Raw genomic sequence first — 24,708 nt, forward strand, 5'->3', positions numbered from 1 at the left:
CTCAAACCACTGAGCTATCTCTCCCCCCCACATCTACCGCTTCCCCCCCCACATCTACCACTTCCCCCCATCCACAAGCCTTATTACCCTGTCAAAGAAAGCTATAAGGTTGGTTTGACATGCTGACTGTTACTTATCACCTTATTATCTTCTAGGTGTTTGCAAATTGATTGCTTAATTATTTGCTCCATTATCTTTCCAGGTACTGAAGTTAAGCTGAGTGGTTTGTAATTCCCTGAGTTGTCCTTATTCCCCTTTTTATAGATGGGTACTACTTTGCCCTTTTCCGGTCCTCTGGAATCTCTCCTGTCTTCATGAGTTTTCGAAGACAAGATAATCACTAACGGCTCAGATATCTCCTCAGTCAGCTCCTGATGAAGTGAGATACTTGGCATTGATCACAGCGCTAATCCCCAGGGCCTAAGCACAAGAACAGCAGCCTTTGGAAGTCATTTACACAATACTACTCAACCTTTCTCTGTTACCCAATGCTAATTTTGGCTAAGATTCCTGTACTTCCCCATATCTGAACTGGCAAGGGTAAAATAAAATCCAGAGAGGTAATGATCTTAGTGTTTCAGGGGCTTATGTCCCAACTTTCCTCTATCAAAACAAAAAAATGTAGTCCCATAATCAGGGACCTACCAATTTTATAGCCGTGAAAAACATGTCACGGACCGTGAAATAAGCCCTTCCCCGTGAAATCTGATCTCCCCAAAATCAGCTGCATTGAGCAGGGACAGGACTTGTCCTTCCCCTGCAAGTTATCGGAGGGAGATGAGACGCACCTCCATAGGCAGCGTAGAAGTGAGGGTGGGCTCCAGGCTTCTACCCCCCCATGGCTCTGGTCAGGGCTGGGGGCTGCTTGGGCTCCAGCTGGGACTTGGGGCTTCCACCCCTGTGGCTCCTGCCTGGGGTCAGAGACCTGGGCTGGGGGCTGCCACCCCCCACAGCTTCAGCCCTCGCAGCTCCTGCCTGGACTCTGGGTGCTTGAGATCCGGGGCTTCTGCTCCCTCTCCCCCGTGTCTCCTGCCCAGGGTCAGGGACCTGGGCTGGGGGCTGCCACCCCCTGCAGTTCCAGCCAAGCTCGGGGCTCCCCCCCCGACTCCTGTCCAAGCTCCAGGGCTGCTGCTGCCGCCATCTGTCCCCGTCCCCGTCCCCCTCCCCCATGGCTCCTGCCCAGACTCTTGGTGCTCAAGCTCCGGGGCTTCTGCTCCCTCCCCCAGTGGCTCCTGCCCGGGCTCAGGGCTGCCCGCCCCTGCGTAGCTCCTCCCAGGGCTCAGGGACCTAAGCTGGGGGCTGCCACCCAGGACTCGGGGCTTTTGCCCCCCACAGCTCCTGCCCTGACTCCGAGCCGCCCAGGTTCAGGGCTTCTGTCCTCACTCCTGGCTCCTGCCCAGGCTTGGGGCTTCAGCACCTGCTGAGGTTCGGGGCTTCCATCCTGTGGCTCCTGCCAGGGCTGTGGCACCCATTTTTTAAATTGTCCGAGGCACCTGGGCACAGGCCCCATGGACCAATGCGTTAATCCAATACTGGCCCCAACTAGCAGGTAGGAGCCCCTAGTTGGGGTGCTCCCAGCAGCACTGGGGATAGCTGACCTACCTCCACCTCTGGGAGCTTCTCCAGCTGCAGGAAACTCTGCAGCTGCTGTCTTCAGAACTGAGCTCTGAAGGCAGCACAGAAGTGAGTATAGCAATCCTGTAACCCCCCTACAACAGCTTTGGGACCCCCCCCCCATCCCCTTTTAGATCAGGACCCCACGGTTATAACACCCTGAAATTTCAGATGTAAACATCTGAAATTGTGAAACTGACCAATTTTAAGACCCTGAGGCTGTGAAATTGACCAAAGTGAACCGTGAATTTGGTAGGACCTTACCCATAATGATGGACATGTAGACATGCCATGTTCCAGGACTGTGGGTAACAATTTACTAATCCTGTAAGAGGTGACCACAAGTCAAAAGGCTGCAATGCCCAAAGAAGCACTTGCAAACACTTTAAAGGACCTGCTCCACCTTGCAACATTACGGGAGCATCAGAGCCAAAACACTAAGGGAACCCTGAAGAAAACTATTTGTATCTTGCCACTATTCCTGTATGCTGGGCACTGGCTCTCCCTGGGAAAACCTTTTGTACGCCACTACACATATATACTCAGAACATGTCTCTTAACGTGTTTAGGAACCAATCATCAAACAACTTGTCCCTGCTACCTATGAAAGAGGACAGTACGGAGGCAGAACGTAATTAGTCACATTAACCCTATGCCCTTCCCAGAGTCTAATACCTTATACCAACAGAAGTGCCATGTTGTGAAGAGAATCTAATAGTACTCAGAGGCTCAAACTCAAGTTGCCTGGTATAAGACTTCTCAGCATGCTCCAGACATTGGCAAGCATAGCCCGTTTTAGTGTTCAAACTATACCACACAGCTCCCAGGGAATCCTGACCAGAAATTTGTACTAATGTTTAATTCTCAGGTGCAGAATTGCAGAGGTGACAGTATCTCAGATTGTTCCATCCCTGCTCCTGGTTCTGAATCTGCCCCGGTTAAGCTATGAGCCAATATTTTTACAGCTTACCATCAATGTGCACAAAAGATGCTGTTTAATCAGGCGATTATACTCACCTGTGTAAGATGCTACATTTAACTTGCAGTGCACTTGTGAAATTCTGGGATAGAGAGTGTGAAACCATACCTGGACTTCTGAGGGGCTAGTTCCTGGACATGAGAGCTTGTGTCCCTTAGATCATACACCAGGATAGAGCCATTGACAAGCCCAGCATAGATATAATTGGTATCATCAAGGCACCAGCAGCAGCTCCACACAGGGCGGCCGGCATTGTATGACTGCACCACAGTATTTGTTGTCAAACTGTGGAGGCAAAGGAATATGTTGACAATGCAAACTCATACTGTGGGATGAGAAGACTCAGAGTAACACACCCAGCCAACAAATCTAGAATAAAACTCTGCCTAAGGGACTGAATAGTAGGCTGTTCCCCACTACAGATTTTAATCCCCATACTCCAGAAAAGAATCTGAATATAGATAGTATATCACTGTCAAAAAGTATAAAGATTTAGCATTCCACCAAAGCATATACAGATGCTGAAACAGGAAAAATACCTCCTTCTCTCTGACTTTTTGGGTTGATTCTAGGGAATAAAAATCACTTTATATTGGCTGCAGGGATAGGAGTTTCAGACAGATCCTAACTGCTTTGTTGGGAGAGCAGGGTTAAATTACTTGTCTGGACATAGGAAGAGAAGGCATTGCACTGTGGTCCCAGAATACTGTATATCCCAGAAATTGGGAGCCTCATTCATTAGGATTCCTCACCCTGCTTAGTTATTCTCTTCTGCCTGTTTATTTGGAGAGGGCTCAAGTTCTGAGAAACAGCATTTAACACATAAAGGAACTGATTTAAGCAAGTGTTAGAGAGTGAATAGGGTAAACAAAACAGTACAAGTACACACACACACAAATATGAATGTCAAAAAATTCTTATTAGTTCGAAGAACACTGCCAGTGGGGGAGTGTATGCTGTGTTTGGGAGAAGGTAGAGAAGCTGAAACAACAGCTGAGGCAGGCGTCACTGAAGAAACTGGAAAGTAAAGTGGATTTTGCATGGAGGGATGTATCAGAGACATGTGGCAAATTGAGATCTAGTAGGGGTGAAAGATAAAGATGATATCAAAAAAGGGAATCTGTAGAGTCATTCACCCAAGACACCCACAACAGATATTCTGCACAGAAGGAACCACCGGGGGCGGGGGGGAAGTCAGGTGACCCTGATGAAGATTCCAATAGTTAGGAACCAGACAGCAGTGACTTATGTAGAGAACAATGTGTTATGTTTTCTTCCATGTACCAGAACAGGAGATGTAACAAAAAGGACAAAGCACATCCTGGAGAATTCTTATTAGGTGTATGCAAATGGCAACAAGTGATTAGAGAAGGGAGGTTGACCAGTCAAGCAACCTGAGGGACCAATGAAGGGAAAGCGAAGAGTAGGTTGAAGCAGGCAATCTTCTGAGAGAACATTCTGGTATCAAGCAAAAGTGAAGACTGAATACAACTTGTTGGAGACCAACTGATGGATGTATCGGTAGTGTAAAGAGGAAGGTCTGGGTATCAAGCATTGGTATAAATTCTGTGATGAGTGGCAACTACTTGCATTAAACTGTCTCCAATTATGCAAGAGTACCAACCTTACAGGTTCAGAACTTACACACTGGGTTTGAAGTAGGCAGGAAGGGGGAACTTGTTTAACTCAAAAGTATCTGACATATTCCACCATATAGACAATAGGAATGGGAAAAAACTTTACTTTCTTAACTATGTATACATGTATGCCAAGAGCATGAAGAACTGGAAGAGACATCGACCTCACACCCTAGAGGGCATAACTGTAGCCTGTCCTAACTGAAAAGAGAAATGTTAAGTCGAGTAGCACTGGATCTCAAGATGTTTAGTCAGTCAGTGAGAAATACTGATATAGGTAGTATGGAGTAAGGAGACAAAATACCCCAACATCACAATACTCAATTGGCATCTGCTACAGACCACCAGTACTGGAGGAATACATCCCACCTATCCTGTGGGATTCCTCTACCCCAGCATGTTCTTTTAAGTCTACCAGCCCAGCTGTAGAGATGTATTGTTCCTACATTATTGGGACAGCAGTTTTCAGAAGTGCTGCTTGGTGCTCTGTCCATGTGCTTCAGGTGTGTGCAGCTCAGCCTTGATTAGAAGTTTCAAATCAGAGCAACCTTCTGAGGAGTAGGGAACAGACACAGAGGAAAATAGTAAAAACCCTGATCCTAGATCAAAGAGAATCAAGCAGGAAGTAAAAGTCACACTAGCAGATAACGTTACATCTGTACCACAAGATACAGCTGATCTGTGCTGGCTTACTTTCAAAGCTGTACCCAACAGAGATGCCACTGGGAGGAGGGACCAGGAAAAGGTAGGGCCATAGACCCTTCCTCATTCAAGAGACTAGGAAGTGAGAACAATTCATCAGGTTAATGCCCACATTCCAGAGGACGGATGAAGCTCAAACTGAGATCTGTTCTCAACTCCCTGCAAGAAAGAAAAAATGGGTGCTCCAAAGCGCACACAGAGGTGAGCTAGAGATAAAGCCAAACCCTGGAAAATGTGAAGGGCAGATGGGGTGGACTGCCCCTGTTCAGCAGCAGCACACCTGGTAAGTTTGAGCGTGTGGTCCAAAGCAGCAGACAACAGCAAGCCATCTGTTCGATTACTGAAGGCCAGTCCCCGGATCTGCTTACTGTGGATGGGAATGTACTGACTGCTCTTCAGGTTGGCAGCACTCATCATCTTAACGCCACAACCTGTCATGAAGAAAGGACAAAGCTGATCAGTCAGATACTGTGTATGCTGGTGACTACATCAAGTTATTGGGGTGTCTGGCTTTAATCCATGGTCTCACTTCAGAGCTACAGTATCTATGCTGAACTTGTGGGGAGAAATGTGCACAGGAAGGGTAGGTATCTTGTTCTGGAGATCAATCACTACAGAACTCCTTATTCTGCTCCTCCAGGCGTTCTGGTCAGTGCGACAGAACTCATGAGAATTTCAGCATTAGTATCGTGATCTGTCAGTTGCTCTCGACTCAGGTCCTAGACATTCTAGCCAAATTAAACAAATCCCAATGCTCAGTGTGGCTGGAGCTCTATAAAGGATGATAATGTACTTTCAAAGAATAATTACCGGTAAACTGTTCACCTGTACTCTAGAAATGTCACTATACAGAGCTGCATTCAGATATTACTGAGCCAGAGAGCTGTCACTATATAGAAGCTAAGATGACTCAGGTGAATTGAGAAGCTGTTCAGAAAGAAGAGGAAGGTACTCACTTCATGCAGTAACTGACGTTCTTCGAGGTGAGTGTCCCTGTGGGTGCTCCACTCCAGGTCAAGGTGCATCCCTGCACCTTCGATCGGAGCTTTTTGCAGCAATTCCCGTACGGGCCTCGTGCGCTGTCAGTGCTTGAACGGCACATGCACAGCCCAGACTCCTCAGTTCCTTCTCTACAACGGAGCCTGCTCCAAACTCCAAAGTAGAGGGGAAGAGGATGAGTAGTTGAGCACCCAAAGGGACACTCATCTCGAAGAGCATCAATTACTGCACAAGGTGAGCAACCTCCTCTTCTCCTTCGAGAGATGTCCCTGTGGGTGCTCCACTCCAGGTGATTGAAAAGCGGTATCTCTTAGGATGGTCAGGATTTCGGATCTGGTAAGAAAGATAAGGTAAGATAAGACAGCTCGACCCAGTCAGGTGCCCGATGAAGGACCCTGCATGAGAGCGTAATGTTTAGCAAACACAAGGTCCGACGCCCAAGTGGCCGCCTTGCATATGTCGGAAAGTGGAACATTGCTGAGAAATGCTACGGAAGTGGACATGAATCTAGTAGAGCAGTGGTTTTCAAACTTTTTTTCTGGTGACCCAGTTGAAGAAAATTGTTGATGCCCGCGACCCAACGGAGTTGGGGATGAGGGGTTTGGGGTGTGGGAGGGGCTCAGGGCTGGGGCAGAGGGTTGGGGTGCAGGAGTGAGGGCTAGGGATGGGGCTGGGAATAAGGGGTTTGGGGGGCTCAAGGCTGGGGTGCAGGAGGGGGTCAGGGCTCTGGGCTGGGGATGCAGGCTCTGGGGTGGGGCCAGGGATGAGGGGTTTGGGGTGCAGGAAGGGGATCTGGGTTTGGAGGGGGCTCAGGGCTGAGGATTGGGGCACAGGTAGCTCCCGGTCAGCAGGGCTGCTAAGGCATATTTCCCGCCTGTCCTGGCACCGTGCACCACACTGCGCCCCGGAAGTGGCCAGCAGCAGGTCCGGCTCCTAGGCAGAAGCACGCAAGCGGCTCCGCCCAGCTCTCGCCCACAGGCACAGCCGCCCACCCCACCCTCCAGCTCCCACTGGCCAGGAGCCAGTGCTTGGGGTGGGGGTAGCGCATGGAGCCCCATGCCCGTCCCCCCAGGAGCCAGACCTGCTGCTGGCCACTTCCGGGGCACAGTGCACTGTCAGAACAGTTAGGGACTAGCCTGCCTTAGCCGGGCAGCACTGCCAGCGGGACTTTTAATGGCCCGGTTAGTGGTGCTGACCAGAGCCGCTGTGACCCAGTGCCTTACATTCCGCGACCCAGTACTGGGTTGCAACCCGCAGTTTGAAAACCACTGTAGTAAAGTGTGCCTTGATTGCCACAGGAGGTTGGACTTGTTTCAATTGGTAACAGACGTATGCAGTCTGATATCCATTTGCATAGTCTCTGGGTGGAGATCGCTTTTCCCTGAGCTTGCTGAGCGATAGATACAAAGAGCTTAAGGGTCTGTCTAAATGGCTTCATTCTATCGCGATAGAAGGATAACGCTCTATGAACGTCAAGCATGTGCATTGCTACCTCAAATGCATTAGCATGTGGTTTTGGGAAGAATGTTGGTAGGCGAATAGGTTCATATAGGTGAAAGGACGAATGCACCTTAGGAAGGAATTTAGGATGTGTACGAAGTGTAACTTTGTCTCTGAAGAAGGTAGTATAAGGAGGTTTGGCCATCAGCACGCAGAATTCCCCCACGTGTCTGGCAGATGTAATTGCTACGAAGAAAGCGGTTTTCATGGATAGGTGTAGAAGGGAGCAGGTAGCCAAGGGTTCAAAGGGTTTGTATATCAAAGCTGTGAGGACCAGGTGTAGATCCCATGGCTCAGCCGGTAGTCTTATGTCCGGGTAGAGCGTTTGGATACCTTTGAGAAATCTTTTGGTGACAGGATGGGCAAAAACAGCAGCGTTATCTACCTTGTGGTGGAATGTTGTGATTGCCGCTAGGTGAACCTTTACCGAGCTAAGAGAAAGCCCGGTTACTTTGAGTTCTAGAAGGTAGTCTAGTATCAGAGGGGCGGAAGCCAGAGGGGTGTGTCTGGCAGAACACCAAGTGGTGAACCATTTCAATTTCTGCAGATAGGTAGTGAGTGTGGAGTGTGTCCTGCCATGTAATAAAATTGCCCGGACTTGTTCTAAGCATGCTTGTTTCTCATTAGAGAACCACTGAGTAGCCATGCTTTGAAGTGATCCGCGCCCAACACTAATCTGAGAAAGCATCTGTGGGCAGGGTGTATAGTGACATGAAAATACGCATCCTGCAGGTCGAGGGCTGAAAACCAATCTCCCTGCTCCAATGCCGGAATGATTGTTGACAGGGTAACCATCCTGAATTTTTGTTTCTTGACTAACCTCTTTAGTTGTCAAAAATCGAGAATAGGTCGCCATCCCCAACTTTTCTTTTCGGTCAAGAAATAGTGGGAATAAAATCCCTTCCCAGGGTGTGGAGTGGATACCTGCTCCACTGCTCCTGGTTGTAGAAGATGGTGCACCTCTTGCCAGAGCTAGTGTTCGTGAGGGGGTCCCTGAAGAGCGATGGGGAGGGAGAGGAGGGGTGGGGGGAATGGAGAGGAAGGGGATGGTATAACCCGATCGGATGATTTCTAGGACCCATTTGTCCATAATGATAGTTTCCCAATTGGTAAGGAATGGGAGCAGACGGTTTCCAAAAGGATGGATGATTGCAGTAGGCGCTGGAGTGGGTGGGAGGTCTTCTATACCCTCGACCAAAGCTTCAAATCTGCTTGTTTGATGGAGGGGGTTGAGGCGCTGCAGATGGTGGGGGGCGGCATCATTGGGTTCTAGGTCTATGGCGTTGCTGTTGTTGTGGATCGTAATGTCTTTGGTGTTGTTGTTGTTGGGTGTAGGAGGGATATCGAGGGCGTTGGTAAGGTTGATATCTGTCTTCTCTCATCCTTGTCCCTCGGCATTCATACACCTGCCACCTTAGTGTGGCATGCGAGTCCTTCATGGTATGTGTCATAACTATAAAGGGAAGGGTAACAGCCCTCCTGTGTACAATACTATAAAATCCCTCCTGGCCAGAGACTCCAAAATCCTTTTACCTGTAAAGGGTTAAGAAGCTCAGGTAACCTGGCTGACACCTGACCCAGAGGACCAATAAGGGGACAAGATACTTTCAAATCTTGGTGGGGGGAAGGCTTTTGTTTGTGCTCTTTGTTTTGGGGAGAGTTTGCTCTTGGGACTAAGAGGGACCAAACATCAATCCATGCTCTCCAAATCTTTCTGAACAAGTCTCTCATATTTCAAACTTGTAAGTAAACAGCCAGGCAAGGCGTGTTAGTTTTATCTTTGTTTTCTCAACTTGTAAATGTACCTTTTACTAGGGTGTTTACCTCTGTTTGCTGTAACTTTGAACCTAAGGCTAGAGGGGGTTCCTCTGGGCTCTTTAAGTTTGATTAACCTGTAAAGTTATTTTCCATCCTGATTTTACAGAGATGATTTTTACCTTTTTCTTTAATTAAAAGCCTTCTTTTTAAGAACCTGATTGATTTTTCCTTGTTTTTAGATCCAAGGGGGTTGGATCTTGATCCATCAGGAGTTGGTGGGAGAAAGGAGGGGGGATGGTTAATTTCTCCTTGTTTTAAGATCCAAGGGGGTTGGATCTTGATCCATCAGGAGTTGGTGGGAGAAAGGAGGGGGGATGGTTAATTTCTCCTTGTTTTAAGATCCAAGGGGGTTGGATCTTGATCCATCAGGAGTTGGTGGGAGAAAGGAGGGGGGATGGTTAATTTCTCCTTGTTTTAAGATCCAAGGGGTTTGGATCTGTATTCACCAGGGAATTGGTGAAGAGTCTCTCAAGGCTACCCAGGGAAGGGAATTAGCACATTGGGAGTGGTGGCAGCGGACCAGATCTAAGCTGGTAGTTAAGCTTAGAAGTTTTCATGCAGGCCCCCACATCTGTACCCTAAAGTTCAGAGTGGGGAAGGAACCTTGACAGTATGGAAGACCTAATTTGTTTTTGCTGCAAATAGCTTCTCACCATTGAAAGGGAGATCTTCAACAGTGTTTTGTATCTCCTGTGGGAAGGAGGAGCCGAACCATGAGGCTCGCTGCATGACGACGGCTGTGGCGGTGGATCTGGCGGCCGTGTCAGCAGCATCAAGGGCAGCCTGAAGATCCATACGGGATATCATCTGTCCTTCAGAGATCCCGGCTTTAAATTGTTGTCGCTTGGCCTCAGGAATGTCATTAATAAATTCCATTAATTTAGTGTAGTTCCTGTGCTCATACCTTGCTAACAGAGCTGCATAGTTCGCCACCCTAAATTGTAAGGTGGAAGATGAATACACTTTGTGGCCAAATAAGTCCATCCTCTTGCTATCCTTATCAAATGAGATAGACCGGAAATGTTGCTGTTTATTTTTCTGGTTGGCCGCCTCAACCACCAACGAATTGGGCGAAGGGTGTGTAAAGAGAAACTCGGAACCTTTGGAGGGGATGTAATATTTGCAGTTCACTCTCCTGCAGCTTGGGGGTATAGGGGCTGGGGTCTGCCATATGGTTTTAGCTGGTTCCATGATAGCCCCATTTTGGAAGAGGTGGCGGGTTATAAAATGTCAGTAAGCTCGTGTTGGTATAATCTTGAGCTCATTGGCAACTCTTCTAAACAAGTCCTGGAAGTGTGTGAAATCGTCAGCTGGTGGTGGTGGCAGAGGCCTAATAGCCTCCTTGGGCAAGACAGATGAGCATTTAGTAGCTGGAGAGGTGTCAGGTGCGACATCCTCTGCTGGCTGAGCTGTTGGTTCATCTCATAGCTTGGCATCATTGTTTGTGGTTGGGGGAGGAGATCTAAGATCCTCTCTGAATGAGGTAGGATTAGTGCTATAATGTCTCTTATAAGATTCCCAGGGATTCCAGTATGGCCATTGGCTGGGGAAGGGTATGAGTGGTCCCATCCAAGGGTGGCCATACCAGGGTGGCAATTCCCTGGAATATGAGGAGCGGGATCTAAGATGTCCCCCAGTCACAGGTGTCTTAACAAGGGAAGAATAGCATGGAGAAATGTCAATGTCGTCATCCTCCTCACTCGAGAGGTGTGAGGGAGCAGGGGATAGTTGTAAGTAAGGTGCCAACGATCCCAGTGAGAGGTCAGTGCCTAGTAGAGGAGATTCTATGGTGGGAGGTCTCTATGGTGGAGAAACTTGGACGGTGCGGCGGCTGACAGTGCTGAATGGTGAGGCACTATAGGCATGTGAGGCACCGTGTATTGAGATGGTGCCGATGCAGGAGGCGCAGTCTGTACCGGTGGCGCTGTGTGCTGAGCTGATATAGGTGCCTGAGGCAGTATCTGCACCATAGGCGCCACATGCTGAGCTGGTGCTGATGATGTAGGTGCTATAGACCAAGGGGGTGTTGCGCGTGAAGTTGGTGTCAAGAAGTATGGCATGGGGAGCACGGGAAGCGGAGCTTGTGGCGTCGGTGCCAAATTCAGATGCATTGGCACCGCAGCAGTAGTTTGTGACATTAGTGCCGTCTGACTAGTCGGTACCTGTCAAGGCTACTTCCCCACTCTGAACTTTAGGGTACAGATGTGGGGGCCTGCATGAAAACTTCTAAGCTTAACTACCAGCTTAGATCTGGTCCGCTGCCACCACTCCCAATGTGGTGATTCCCTTCCCTGGGTAGTCTTGAGAGACTCTTCACCAATTCCCTGGTGAATACAGATCCAAACCCCTTGGATCTTAAAACAAGGAGAAATTAACCATCCCCCCTCCTTTCTCCCACCAACTCCTGATGGATCAAGATCCAACCCCCTTGGATCTAAAAACAAGGAAAAATCAAGCAGGTTCTTAAAAAGAAGGCTTTTAATTAAAGAAAAAGGTAAAAATCATCTCTGTAAAATCCCGCGGACCGCCAGCTCGATCCCAGTACCGGGTTCTTGTCGGTGACCGACTGTGCGACATTGGAGGCAGGCAACTCAAAGCCTTGAGCCTCGGCACCGAAGTCTGCAACCGCCGACGCGCAGTCAGTGCCGGAGATGCCAGGAGAAGTGTATGTGCTGAGCCATGGAGCAGGCAGCACTGACACAGCCAAAGTTATCAGCGATTGCTTGGAAGATGTGTGCCCCCTCAGAGGGGAGGAAGCCGGTCATTTCTTTGCCATTTTTTTATCCTGTGAGGATTTCGGTGGTGAATTCTGTTGGGAGGAAGACTGCTGGCCCGGATCCAATGCGGGTCTGAGGGACTGGGTTTAGCAGGCCAACGCTCAAACCACTGAGCTATCCCTCCCCCCTGCTAAACTCCGTCTCTGGCTGGGGATGGTAGAGAAGGAACTGAGGAGCCTGGGCCGTGCACACACTGTTCAAGCACTGAGAGCGTGCAAGGTAGGCACCGCGCGTGCGTGAACCGTACAGGAACTGCTGCGAACATCTCTGATCGAAGGCGCAGGGACGCACCTTGACCTGGAATGGAGCACCCACAGGGACATCTCTCGAAGGAGAAGTCTAAGATCCCAAATCATTAACCACATAAAATAATTTATCAGAGGGGTAGCCATGTTAGTCTGGATCTGTAAAAAGTGACAAAGAGTCCTGTGGCAGCTTATACACTAACAGATGTATTGGAGCATAAGCTTTCGTGGGTGAATACCCACTTCGTCAGATGAATGTACATTCATCTATAAGGTGCCATAGGACTCTGTCGCTTTGTAAAATAATTTGTACTTCAAGTGTCATTCAGAGAATGTCAAAGCTCTTTGCAATGAAAGCCGGTATGACTGTGTACCTATTTTACAGACAAGAAATTGCTCAGAGAAGACAAGCAACTTGCCCAAGGTCACACAGCAAGTCAGAAGCAGAGTTATGACTACAACGCAAAGGGGTTCCCAGTCCTCTTCACCCACGGGGTAATACTGCCTCTGTACATATACGCACTTAGTTACAAATGTATTCAAAAACAATATTTGAACATCTGTTCCCACATTTACTGGCCAATCCACGCTTCTGAATCTGATGTTTTCTGGATGAGAGATTGCATTTAAAGCTTTTTCCTGATTCCCTTAGGTGCATGTCTCCAGCTCTTGCAAGGGAATCCTCTCTGTGAGAAGCATCACGCAGATCTTTCTGCACCCCCAAGGAGGCGGGGTTTCAGAACGAAGAGGCAGAGCTGTAAAGATCAATTACTGGGAGAGTACAATTACCAGCTGCCAATGGGGAGGTAAATTACACTACTGGGAAAAAGCTGCGTTGGGGTCAGGTGGAATGTGACAGTCATATTAGTGAGGGAATGTCCCCAATCCACAAGGGGGTTGTATGGCTGGGGCTGAGGAATAGGAAGAAAGAGCAGAGAACATATTTAACTTTTGTAAACCGGAGAGTCTTTAGTTACTTGCTGACTTACCAGGAATAAGTGTAGTCTGCGGAGAGGGCTGTGACACCACAAGACAGCTCAGTGAGTCACAGTAAGCCATAACCCGGCAGCTCCCTGACTGAGAAACCAGGAAGGCCTTCTCAAAGTGGTATTTGTGCTGGCTCTGACTGGAGGAGAGACAGCCTGGGAAACAGGAACGGGAGCTGCCAGGTTGCTGAGAGGCGCTAGTGGTGTGCTGGGCCATCAGTGCTTTCAGCTCCTGAAAAGGAAGGGGACAGAGCTTTACTACTCCATTGCAGTTGTAACTCAGTGTGCTGTGTATTAGGGCTAATCTACACTAAAAGTGCTGCAGCTGTGCCGCTGTAGCGCGTCCAGTGAAGAAGCTCTATGCTGACGGGAGAGAGCTCTCTCGTTGGCATAATAAATCCACCTCCACAAGAGGCAATAGCTATGTCAGTGGGAGAAGGTCTCCCACCGACATAGAGCTGTCCACACTGATGCGTAGGTCGGTGTAATTTACTTCACTCAGGGGGGTGGCTTATTCATACTCGAGCGACACAAGTTAGTAGTAGTGTAGACCTGGCCTTTCTTTCTGCTTGCAGATACAGGAGTCTGATACGCCTCACAGGCAGGGATATGGGAACACTACTGTACTCCATTTCCATGCTACTACTGGAGTGCTAGATTTCCAGTTTACTCTGACTGTAAGTACAATAGAAACCTGCAGACTACTCCAGCAAGCTCTGTTGAAATCTTTAGCCAAAATCTCTTAATGTTATGTGTATTAGAACCCACTAAGAAAAGGAGACCCATGGGCAACACATAAAATCCAATCACCACCAGGTCAACAATGTTTAGAAAAGAATGAGTCACCAAGTACTAAACTCAGAACAGAATTACAATTAAAAAAACACAACCAATTAGAACCATTTTCAAGAGTTTCTAGAACATCCCAAAAGGAATGAACATCCTTGGTTTCAATGTTAGAAGTGTCCAGGAATTCCCCACCATGAAAATAGGTCAGTTCCTTTAATCTGCACTACACCCTGGTCTTTATAATCCTAGCCAGCAGAGATTCCAGGAATGATTGAATTTTGTAAGAACCCAAGACTTGTTCACTTTCTCCAAAACCAAAGAACTATGCTTCAAAATGTTCAGTACAGTAGCTCTCAAAAGAATGACCTTTAATTCAACAAAGGAAGAGCCACTTTCACACTACTGAAATGCAAAGCCTCAGACAGTGTGTTAATATAATAGATGTTCACTGGATAATTTTCCTCCTCACAAAGATCATCCACAGGAAGTGTGAGGGTATGGCCATTTTGAACATTATAACTCTGACAAGAATTCTGCCCAAATGGTTATAACCCAACCCAAGGTCATGACCACCCGCGCTAATCCCATGATGCTATACTATTACATAGATATTTACAAATACCTAAAGCAGACAGATAAAGAGAGATGGGGCCTGCTTTCCACAGCTTGGATAACTTAAGATATACTCCAAATACAGTATACTGTCTGCAAAACAATTAAGCACCATAGAAATGAGATTATAGATTTAAAATCTCCAAGCTCCTAACGTATGCATTAACGTAGCTTTAATAATTGCACCAACTAATCTCGCTCAAACCAGAACTAGTCAACAGCAAACAGTTCTAAAAAGACAAACATTAAAAGAAAATAGGATTTTCAAGGTCAAACTAATTTATAATTATCTCAAGCCAAAAAAACCTTTTCCCTAAAAGTGTTTGAGAGCTTAAAAATAGGTTTCATTTCACATCTTCCAGAAGCCTTCTCTGATTTGCCTCAAAAACTTTCCAGATTCTATCCCAGCATAAGACCAAACATGTGATGTTTCAGGAGAATTGGAGTAGCAACAGGCAAAGACAGGAAGATTTGGGGAGGGGAAGGAGGCCCTCCATTCCATTAGGGGGGAGGGATCGCTCAGTGGTTTGAGCATTGGCCTGCTAAACCCAGGGATGTGAGTTCAATCCTTGAGGGGGCCATTTAGGGATCTGGGGCAAAAATCTGTCTGGGGATTGGTCCTGCTTTGAGCAGGGGGTTGGACTAGATAACCTCCTGAGGTCCCTTCCAACCCTGATATTCTATGATAATGATGTTAATGGAAAGCTTAATTTCATCTTTAACTAGAGAGAGCGGTGTCTTTCAGAGAAAGATGAAGGTAATTAAAAAACAAAAAACAGAAGTGACAAGTTTTCACCACATTAAAGATTTTATTCAAAAGCCTCACCAGTTAATTATTTTTAAAGCCAGGAAGATAAGGAAACTAGGGAGGAGAGGGGATTAACCAGATTTCCCACAATAACAAGATACCTAACCCTTCCTGTCACCTGAGTTTAGCCATTCAGGGAGAGAAAATTTAGTTGAGCGGAAACAATAAAGTGACTGGGAAATGTTCCATCAAATAGTTGATATGTTAAAGCAGTGGTCACCAACCGGTTGATCACGATCGACTGGTCGATCCTGGAGACTCTCCCAGTCGATCGCAATCTCCGGTGGTGTAATGGGGCTGCCCGCTGCTGCTAAGCCAGGGTCCCTGCCTATCCCGGCCCCACGCTGCTCCCAGAAGCGGCCCCGGGGGGGGAGGGGAAGGGGAGGACAGGGGTTTCCATGTGTTGCTCCTGCCTGCAAGCACTGCCCCCGCAGCTCCCATTGGCTGGGAATGGGGAACTGTGGCCAATGGGAGCTGCGGGGGTGGTGCCTGTGCCTGTAGAGGGGGGCAGTGCGCAGAGCCACGTGCCCCCGCAGGGGCATGTTGGCCCCTTCCGGGAGCAGCATGGGGCCGGAGCTGCCTGAGGTAAGTGTCGCCCCCTTCAATGGGCAGGTTCTGAATGGCTCTGCAGCATTAAGACCAGGAGTAGCATGAATACAGCAGGCCCAGCATTTCTCTTCCACCACCCAACCTGCAGCCTCCCAGAGCCAGCCCCCCATAGCCCCTCCTGCATCCCAAGCCCCTGCCCCAGCCCTGAGCCCCCTCCTAGAGCCAGCACCCCATGCCCACTCTTGCACTCCATACCCCCTGCATCAGCCCTGACCCCCTTCCCAGAGGCAGTACCCTGTACCTCCTCCTGCACCCCAACACTCTGCCCCAGCCCAGAGCCCCCTCCTGCACCCAAAATCCCTCCCGGAGCCCACACCCCCTCCTGCACCCCAACCCCCTGCCCCAGGTTCAGCCCGGAGCCCCCTTCCACACTGCAAACCCCTCGGCCCCAGCCCAGAGCCTGCACCCCCTCCCAAACTCCAACCCCCTGCCTCAGCCCGGTGAAAGTGAGTGAGGGTGGAGGAGAGCGAGTGATGGAGAGAGGGGGGGATGGAGTGAGTGAGGCAGGGCTTCAGGGAAGGGGCGGGGTACATCCTGTGTTGCCCTTAAATTCAAAAAATTATCTTGGGCATAAAAAGGCTAGACACTACGGTGTTAAAGTGTCATCATTGAGCTTAGCATTAACAGATCAATGTGATAAATAGGGGACAGAATTCACACCTCTTAAGAGCTATTGTTGCAGTCTCTGTTTTCAGACTCAGGAAGACAGCACTGCATCAGTTCATATTTGGTTCCCTGCTGGAAGGTTTTTTCCCCCTCCCCACCACCAGGATGTCTAGAAACTTTCAGCAGAATATTTTAAAAACTCAAATCTCAATCTGTCATGTGGGGCACAATATATATACCCAGAGGGTTGGCATTTGACACCACTGTTTTAGATGTACATAAGCAAGGTGCTGTATATTCTGTGTCTTGTGCATTGTTTGTAGAATCTCTCCTTGCTACAGAACTGTACTCCACAATTTAAATTTTCATTAAAAACCTCCACACATTTCAAGCCCTTACAGTTATGACAGTAACTCTGAAAATATAAATGAAGCAAGGTCATCGTTTTGAGTCTGAAACAATAGCTTGGGAAGTGTGAGCTGCCCCATTCATCTCAAAGGACTGAAAGCTCTGAAATCTTGTGATGACAATTTAAAGTGTTAACACTAATTATTTAAGTGCTGATATTTTAGCACAAAATATCCAGATGGCATGCTTAATTCCACACTCCCACATATATATTTTCTGATTTACAAATGAAACTGCTGCACAATTTTCAGTCTGCCACAGAATCCAGGAACCTTGCTAAAGAATTAAGTTTCAGCTTGCCACAGCGAACAAGAGGCTATGCACTTAAGGTAGCCTTTTCTTACTGTAAATGCACAAGCAGCTAATGTTTTTAATTAGAACTTCACAAAATGTTATTATATACAGTGGTTAAACTACAATAAAAGCCAAGATGAGTGCACATATGCACTCAGGAACTCGATTTTAACACCAGAAGTATGACTTTATAAAAACTGAAATGCTTAAGAATTTCTATTTAAATAGTACTCTCACTTTAATCTTAGAAAATTCTAATACCAAATCTAAACTATTACTGTATAGGGTTTCAACACTGATTTTGATAATGCAGTTTAAAATGATGGATATTAGCAACAAAAAACTAGCTTATACAGTAACTTTAAAAAGGGGAAATTTACATTAGTTTCCACTAAGATTCCTATAAGTATATGACATTGTCCTATATCTACTGGTTTTGTACCAACTATATTTCCCCAAGAAACTTCCATGCAGTTAGAGAATTTTCTATTATTGAATATATTCTTTATATTTTTAAATAGATTCATAATAAGAGCTTCTGTGTTTACATTATATTTAATTTTTATAAGCTTAATTATGTCATAGCTTTTTATGCCATTTAGATACGTCTAAGTGTTCAGTAACACTATTCTTATTAAAATACAAGTTGCATATTTCACTACATAATCTCAAATTAAACATATAGCACTCTTCATAGAATATCAGGGTTGAAAGGGACCTCAGGAGGTCATCTAGTCCAACCCCCTGCTCAAAGCAGGACCAATCCCCAGACAGATTTTTACCCGAGATCCCTAAATGGCCCCACAACCCTGGGTTTAGCAGGCCAAGTGAGGTTTTTACCCACGAAAGCTTATGCCCAAATAAATCTGTTAGTCTTTAAGGTGCCACCAGACTCCTTGTTGTTTTTGTAGATACAGACTAACACGGCTACCCCTGATACTTCAAACCACTGAGCTATCCCTCCCAGTCTTATTCCATATACTCATAGTATAAGGCTACACAAATCACATAGGACTCCCATTCTGAACTTTCCGCCAAATGAATGAAGTGAAGGATAAATATTTACTGCACTTTAATGTTGGTGTGTAATTTTAGACACTTTGATGCCACAGTGAGGAATGTAGTATAAATACTAAGATATAGCTTGAGTATGTGTGGTAATTAATCTGTATAGTATTTCTGACACTTATCCTTTTGGCGCTGTTAGTCTGTATGCTTCATCAATGTAAAAACTCAACAGAATTGCAGAAAGACATTGCTCTGTGGAATCTAGAGATTTACTGCATCCATGATTTTCCTTGATCAGTGTCCATGGTGAACCAGATCCTCTCATTACCTCATATGTGACATGCAATCTGACATAGGAATTCAACCAATTAATTTGTGAAGCCTTTTGTCATGGCCATGTTGGCAGACTGTAGCACCGCAGGTGCCACCTAATCCCACAGACATGCCTGACTAACCTAATTGCCTTCTATGAGGAGATAACTGACTTTGTGGATGAGGGGAAAGCAGTGGATGTGTTATTCCTTGACTTTAGCAAAGCTTTTGATACGGTCTCCCACAGTATTCTTGCCACCAAGTTAAAGAAGTATGGGCTGGATGAATGGACTATAAGGTGGATAGAAAGCTGGCTAGATCGTCGGGCTCAACGGGTAGTGATCAACGGCTCCATGTCTAATTGGCAGCCAGTTTCAAGTGGAGTGCCCCAGGGGTCGGTCCTGGGGCCGGTTTTGTTCAATATCTTCATTAATGATCCGGAAGATGGCGTGGACTGCACTCTCAGCAAGTTTGCAGATGACACTAAATTGGGAGGAGCGGTAGATACACTGGAGGGTAGGGATAGGATACAGAGGGACCTAGACAAATTAGAGGATTGGGCCAAAAGAAACCTGATGAGGTTCAACAAGGACAAGTGCAGAGTCCAGCACTTAGGACGGAAGAATCCCATGCACTGTTACAGACTAGGGACCGAATGGCTAGGAAGCAGTTCTGCAGAAAAGGACCTAGGGGTACAGTGGACGAGAAGCTGGATATGAGTCAACAGTGTGCCCTTGTTGCCAAGAAGGCTAACGGCATTTTGGGCTGTATAAGTAGGGGCATTGCCAGCAGATCGAGGGACGTGATCATTCCCCTCTATTCGACATTGGTGAGGCCTCATCTGGAGTACTGTGTCCAATTTTGGGCCCCATGTTACAAGAAGGATGTGGAAAAATTGGAAAGAGTCTAATGATTAGGGAGCTTAATCATGACTTAAGAGGAGAGGCTGAGGGGGGATTTGATAGCTGCTTTCAACTACCTGAAAGGGGGTTCCAAAGAGGATGGATCTAGACTGTTCTCAGTGGTACCTGATGACAGAACAAGGAGTAATGGTCTCAAGTTGCAGTTGGGGAGGTTTAGGTTGGATATTAGGAAAAACTTTTTCACTAGGAGGGTGGTGAAGCACTGGAATGGGTTACCTAGGGAGGTGGTGGAATCTCCTTCCTTAGAGGTTTTTAAGGTCAGGCTTGTCAAAGCCCTGGCTGGGATGATTTAGTTGGGAATTGGTCCTACTTTGAGCAGGGGGTTGGACTAGATACCTCCTGAGGTCCCTTCCAACCCTGATATTCTATGATTCTAAGGAGAGTATAAAACAGGAGAAATTCAAAAAGCAAAGGAAAAAAACGAAAGTGAAACTAAGTGGAAGGCTGAATAAAATATTTGTATCCCTTGATACAGCAAGAAATGGGTTGATAATGGAACAGGTTATAAGCAGGCTTGGAAGGATTTGATTTTTAAAACGATAAGTGTTAGTAAATGTTGATTTCACTGTACACGCCAACTGACAAAATATTTCCATCGATAATCAAAATATACAGATAAGCAAACTAAGAAAAATGCTGCTTGAGAACTTATTGATTTAAGAATATTTACTTTATATATTATGACATGTGGTGTAGACAATCTGGATTTTAGAAGTTTTTGAATCTCAAGGTCTGTCATTAAATATTGTCCGATCCTCCATTTCCCACAACTGTGACAATGTAAACAGATAAAAATCAAAAACAATGCTTTATAATTTCAGCTGATATCAATGTTTATTTTTAACAAAATAAAAATGAAATTCTGCCAAGCCTAGTAACAAGGATACAGCACTGGTGAAAGGTGCCAGATAGCACAACAGCTGAAAGTCTCAATGAACCTTCCCATTCTCTACAGCAGGGGTGGGCAAACCTTTTGGCCTGAGGGCCATATCTGGGTATCGAAATTGTATGGCGGGCCATGAATGCTCACAAAATTGGGGGTTGGGGTACAGGAGGGCAGAGGGCTCTGGCTGGGGGTGCAGGCTCTGGGGTGGGGCTGGGGATAAGGAGTTGGGGGTGCAGGAGGATGCTCCGGGCTGGGACCGAGGGGTTCGGAGGGTGGGAGGGGGATCAGGGCTTATGCAGGGGGTTGGGGCATGGGAGGGGGCCTGGGGGGCATGCTCCGGGCGGCGCTTACCTGAAGCAGCTCCCAGAAACAGTGGCATGTCCCCCCTCCAGCTCCTATGCGGAGGTGCGGCAAGGCAGCTCTGCACACTGCCCTGTGCGTAGGCGTCGGCCAATGGGAGCTGCGAGGGCGGCGCTTGGGGTGGGAGTAGCGTGCGGCGCCCCCTGGCTGCCCCTACACATAGGAGCTGGAGTGGGGACATGTCGCTGCTTCCGGGATCCATGCGGAGTGGGGCAAGACCCTGACCCTGCTCCCCAGCTGGAGCGGGGCTAGCCCCAGACCCCGTTTCCCGGTGGGAGCTCAAGGGCAGGATTCAAACGTCTGGAGGGCCGGATGTGGCCCCCGGGCTGTAGTTTGCCCACCTCTGCTATACAGGAAACCAGTACAGCCTTTTCAGCAACAGCAATTGCTGCAGGTGATAAGATATCAGAATGTTATATAATTTTAGACTAAACCTGGAAAGGGACAGATCACCAGGCATCTCTACAGCCTAGAGTTTGTTCTCACTAATTCTGCAATCTGTAAGTACGAGGAGACAGTGATGTCTCTAAACAGCTCTTCCCGCAGCAAGCAGCCTGCAGTAATAAATTGGTCATATTGTGATGATACCAGAAGAGCAAGTGCTGACTCCTGACCTAGTTTCAGCAAAGATGGAAGAACCTATAGGACACAGTCCAAAAGAAATCTGATCTATTAAAACCCATTACCAAAATCACACTAGAAAGTTATGTCAGAAAAGTAAAATGTTCACCGTAAGAATTCACTTTAATGGTTATATGAGTAATAGCATGCGAGTTCAGAATTAAATGCTCAACTATAATTAGTGAGGAATTATACTTGCAGAAAACCTTAAACATTAATGAATTATGAACAGTGATGAAACTGGAAGCTCTGTGTTCGTGTTGACAAGATATTTTATCTTGCTTGGAAGAACACACACAAGCTCGCTCAGACTAAACATGGAAGGAAGGCACATCATGAGACAGCGGCTGAAGAGAAGGAGGCAATGAAGAGCCCATCATCAATGGGCAGCAGCTGAACTTACCTGAATTTGCTTGCGAAGTTTACTGCATTCATCTGTCAAGACCTGCAGCTGGAGACGGCTCTGTGCGGATTCCAATTCCGCCTGTCTCCGCAACATCTGCTCCTTTTCTAAAGAGCTAAACAGAGGAGAAAAAAAAGAAATGATCATGACTGGACACAACTTAGGATGTTCCTCTGGGCTGCAGCTCTATCACCAGTGTAGGTTAAAACACAGCCACGCTCAGGTAAACTTAACAACACTTTCAGTAAATCCCACTTAGTGGTCTTGCACTCTTTATCTCCTTGCTTTGCCTCCCGGCCATTAGCAGGTAGCCAGTTATTGTGGGTTGTTTTTTTTTTTTTTTTTTGCATAAACAGCTTTCTCATCCAAGTTCCCCTCCTAATGATTTATTGGAGGTGAATAGCAGAGGGGCCTTAGTTATGCTCTCAGTTATGCATAACAGCAACGGTGACCTTTTATCTAGTGGCTCACAAGGACTGTTCTATTACTTTTCTAAAGACAGATGAGCCCTTTCCATCAACCACAAAATAAAAAAGCGAATATGGAGGAAAAAACCATTCTGTACATTTCTTATGTAAGAATTCGACAGGTACTGAATATTAACAAGGCTACAATACAGCCAGACACTGACTTGTAATAATACCATGAGCCTCAGGTCCTGTTTTTTAATTACAAGTACTCTAATACTACACAGCAGGAAGATTTCAGAGTAGCAGCCGTGTTAGTCTGTATCCGCAAAAAAGAACAGGGGTACTTGTGGCACCTTAGAGACTAACAAATTTATTAGAGCATAAGCTTTCGTGGGCTACCGCCCACTTCTTCGGATGCATATATAGTGAAACATATTGAGGAGATATATATACACACAAACAGAGAGCATGAACAGGTGGGAGTTGTCTTACCAACTCTGAGAGGCCAATTAAGTAAGAAAAAAACTTTTGAAGTGATAATCAAGATAGCTCAGTACAGACAGTTTGATAAGAAGTGTGAGAATACTTACAAGGGGAGATAGATTCAATGTTTGTAATGGCTCAGCCATTCCCAGTCCTTATTCAATCCCGAGTTGATCGTATCTAGTTTGCATATCAATTCCAGCTCAGCAGTCTCTCGTTGGAGTCTGTTTTTGAAGTTTTTCTGTTATAAGATAGCCACCCGCAGGTCTGTCATTGAATGACCAGACAGGTTAAAGTGTTCTCCCACTGGTTTTGAGTATTATGATTCCTGATGTCAGATTTGTGTCCATTAATTCTTTTGCATAGAGACTGTCCGGTTTGGCCAATGTACATGGCAGAGGGGCATTGCTGGCACATGATGGCATATATCACATTGGTAGATGTGCAGGTGAACGAGCCCCTGATGGTATGGCTGATGTGATTAGGCCCTGTGATGATGTCACTTGAATAGATATGTGGACAGAGTTGGCATCGGGCTTTGTTACAAGGATAGGTTCCTGGGTCAGTGTTTTTGTTCAGTGATGTGTGGTTGCTGGTGAGTATTTGCTTTACGTTGGGGGGTTGTCTGTAAGCGAGGACAGGTCTGTCTCCCAAGATCTGTGAGAGTAAAGGATCATCTTTCAGGATAGGTTGTAGATCTCTGATGATGCGCTGGAGAGGTTTTAGTTGGGGGCTGAAGGTGACAGCTAGTGGTGGTCTGTTATTTTCTTTGTTGGGCCTGTCTTGTAGGAGGTGACTTCTGGGTACTCGTCTGGCTCTGTCAATCTGTTTTTTCACTTCAGCAGGTGGGTATTGTAGTTTTAAGAATGCTTGATAGAGATCTTGTAGGTGCTTGTCTCTATCTGAGGGATTGGAGCAAATGCGGTTATATCTTAGAGCTTGGCTGTAGACAATGGATCGTGTGGTGTGTCCTGGATGGAAGCTGGAGGCATGTAGGTAAGTGTAGCGGTCAGTAGGTTTCCGGTATAGGGTGGTATTTATCAGAGGGGTAGCCGTGTTAGTCTGAAACTGTAAAAAGCAACAGAGGGTCCTGTGGCACCTTTAAGACTAACAGAAGTATTGGGAGCATAAGCTTTCGTGGGTAAGAACCTCACTTCTTCAGATGCAAGTAATGGAAATCTCCAGAGGCAGGTATAAATCAGTGTGGAGATAACGAGGTTAGTTCAATCAGGGAGGGTGAGGTGCTCTGCTAGCAGTAGAGGTGTGAACACCAAGGGAGGAGAAACTGCTTCTGTAGTTGGATAGCCATTCACAGTCTTTGTTTAATCCTGATCTGATGGTGTCAAATTTGCAAATGAACTGGAGCTCAGCAGTTTCTCTTTGGAGTCTGGTCCTGAAGTTTTTTTGCTGTAAGATGGCTACCTTAACATCTGCTATTGTGTGGCCAGGGAGGTTAAAGTGTTCTCCTACAGGTTTTTGTATATTGCCATTCCTGATATCTGACTTGTGTCCATTTATCCTCTTGCGTAGTGACTGTCCAGTTTGGCCAATGTACATAGCAGAGGGGCATTGCTGGCACATGATGGCATATATGACATTGGTGGACGTGCAGGTGAATGAGCCGGTGATGTTGTAGCTGATCTGGTTAGGTCCTGTGATAGTGCTGCTGGTGTAGATATGTGGGCAGAGTTGGCATCGAGGTTTGTTGCATGGGTTGGTTCCTGAGTTAGAGTTGTTATGGTGCGGTGCGTGGTTGCTGGTGAGGATATGCTTAAGGTTGGCGGGTTGTCTGTGGGCGAGGACTGGCCTGCCTCCCAAGGTCTGTGAAAGTGAGGGGTCATTGTCCAGGATGGGTTGTAGATCACTGATGATGCGTTGGAGAGGTTTAAGCTGAGGGCTGTAGGTGATGGCCAGTGGAG

General features: G+C 46.8%; 1 protein-coding gene across 1 annotated transcript in view; it reads right to left on the bottom strand.

Moving 5' to 3' along the window:
• RFWD3 (ring finger and WD repeat domain 3) overlaps positions 1-24,708 on the bottom strand; it is a 47,927-nt gene that overhangs the window by 8,022 nt on the left and 15,197 nt on the right. Inside the window, exons 6-9 of the mRNA XM_065416710.1 lie at positions 21,897-22,011; positions 13,261-13,489; positions 5,213-5,363; positions 2,702-2,878 (exon numbers count right to left, since the gene is read on the bottom strand). Coding sequence (XP_065272782.1) covers positions 2,702-2,878; positions 5,213-5,363; positions 13,261-13,489; positions 21,897-22,011 — 672 coding nt within the window. The remainder of the gene's footprint in view (positions 1-2,701; positions 2,879-5,212; positions 5,364-13,260; positions 13,490-21,896; positions 22,012-24,708) is intronic.

The sequence above is a fragment of the Emys orbicularis genome, chromosome 14 (genome assembly GCF_028017835.1).
Source record: "Emys orbicularis isolate rEmyOrb1 chromosome 14, rEmyOrb1.hap1, whole genome shotgun sequence".
In the NCBI taxonomy this organism is placed as follows: Eukaryota; Metazoa; Chordata; order Testudines; family Emydidae; genus Emys; species Emys orbicularis.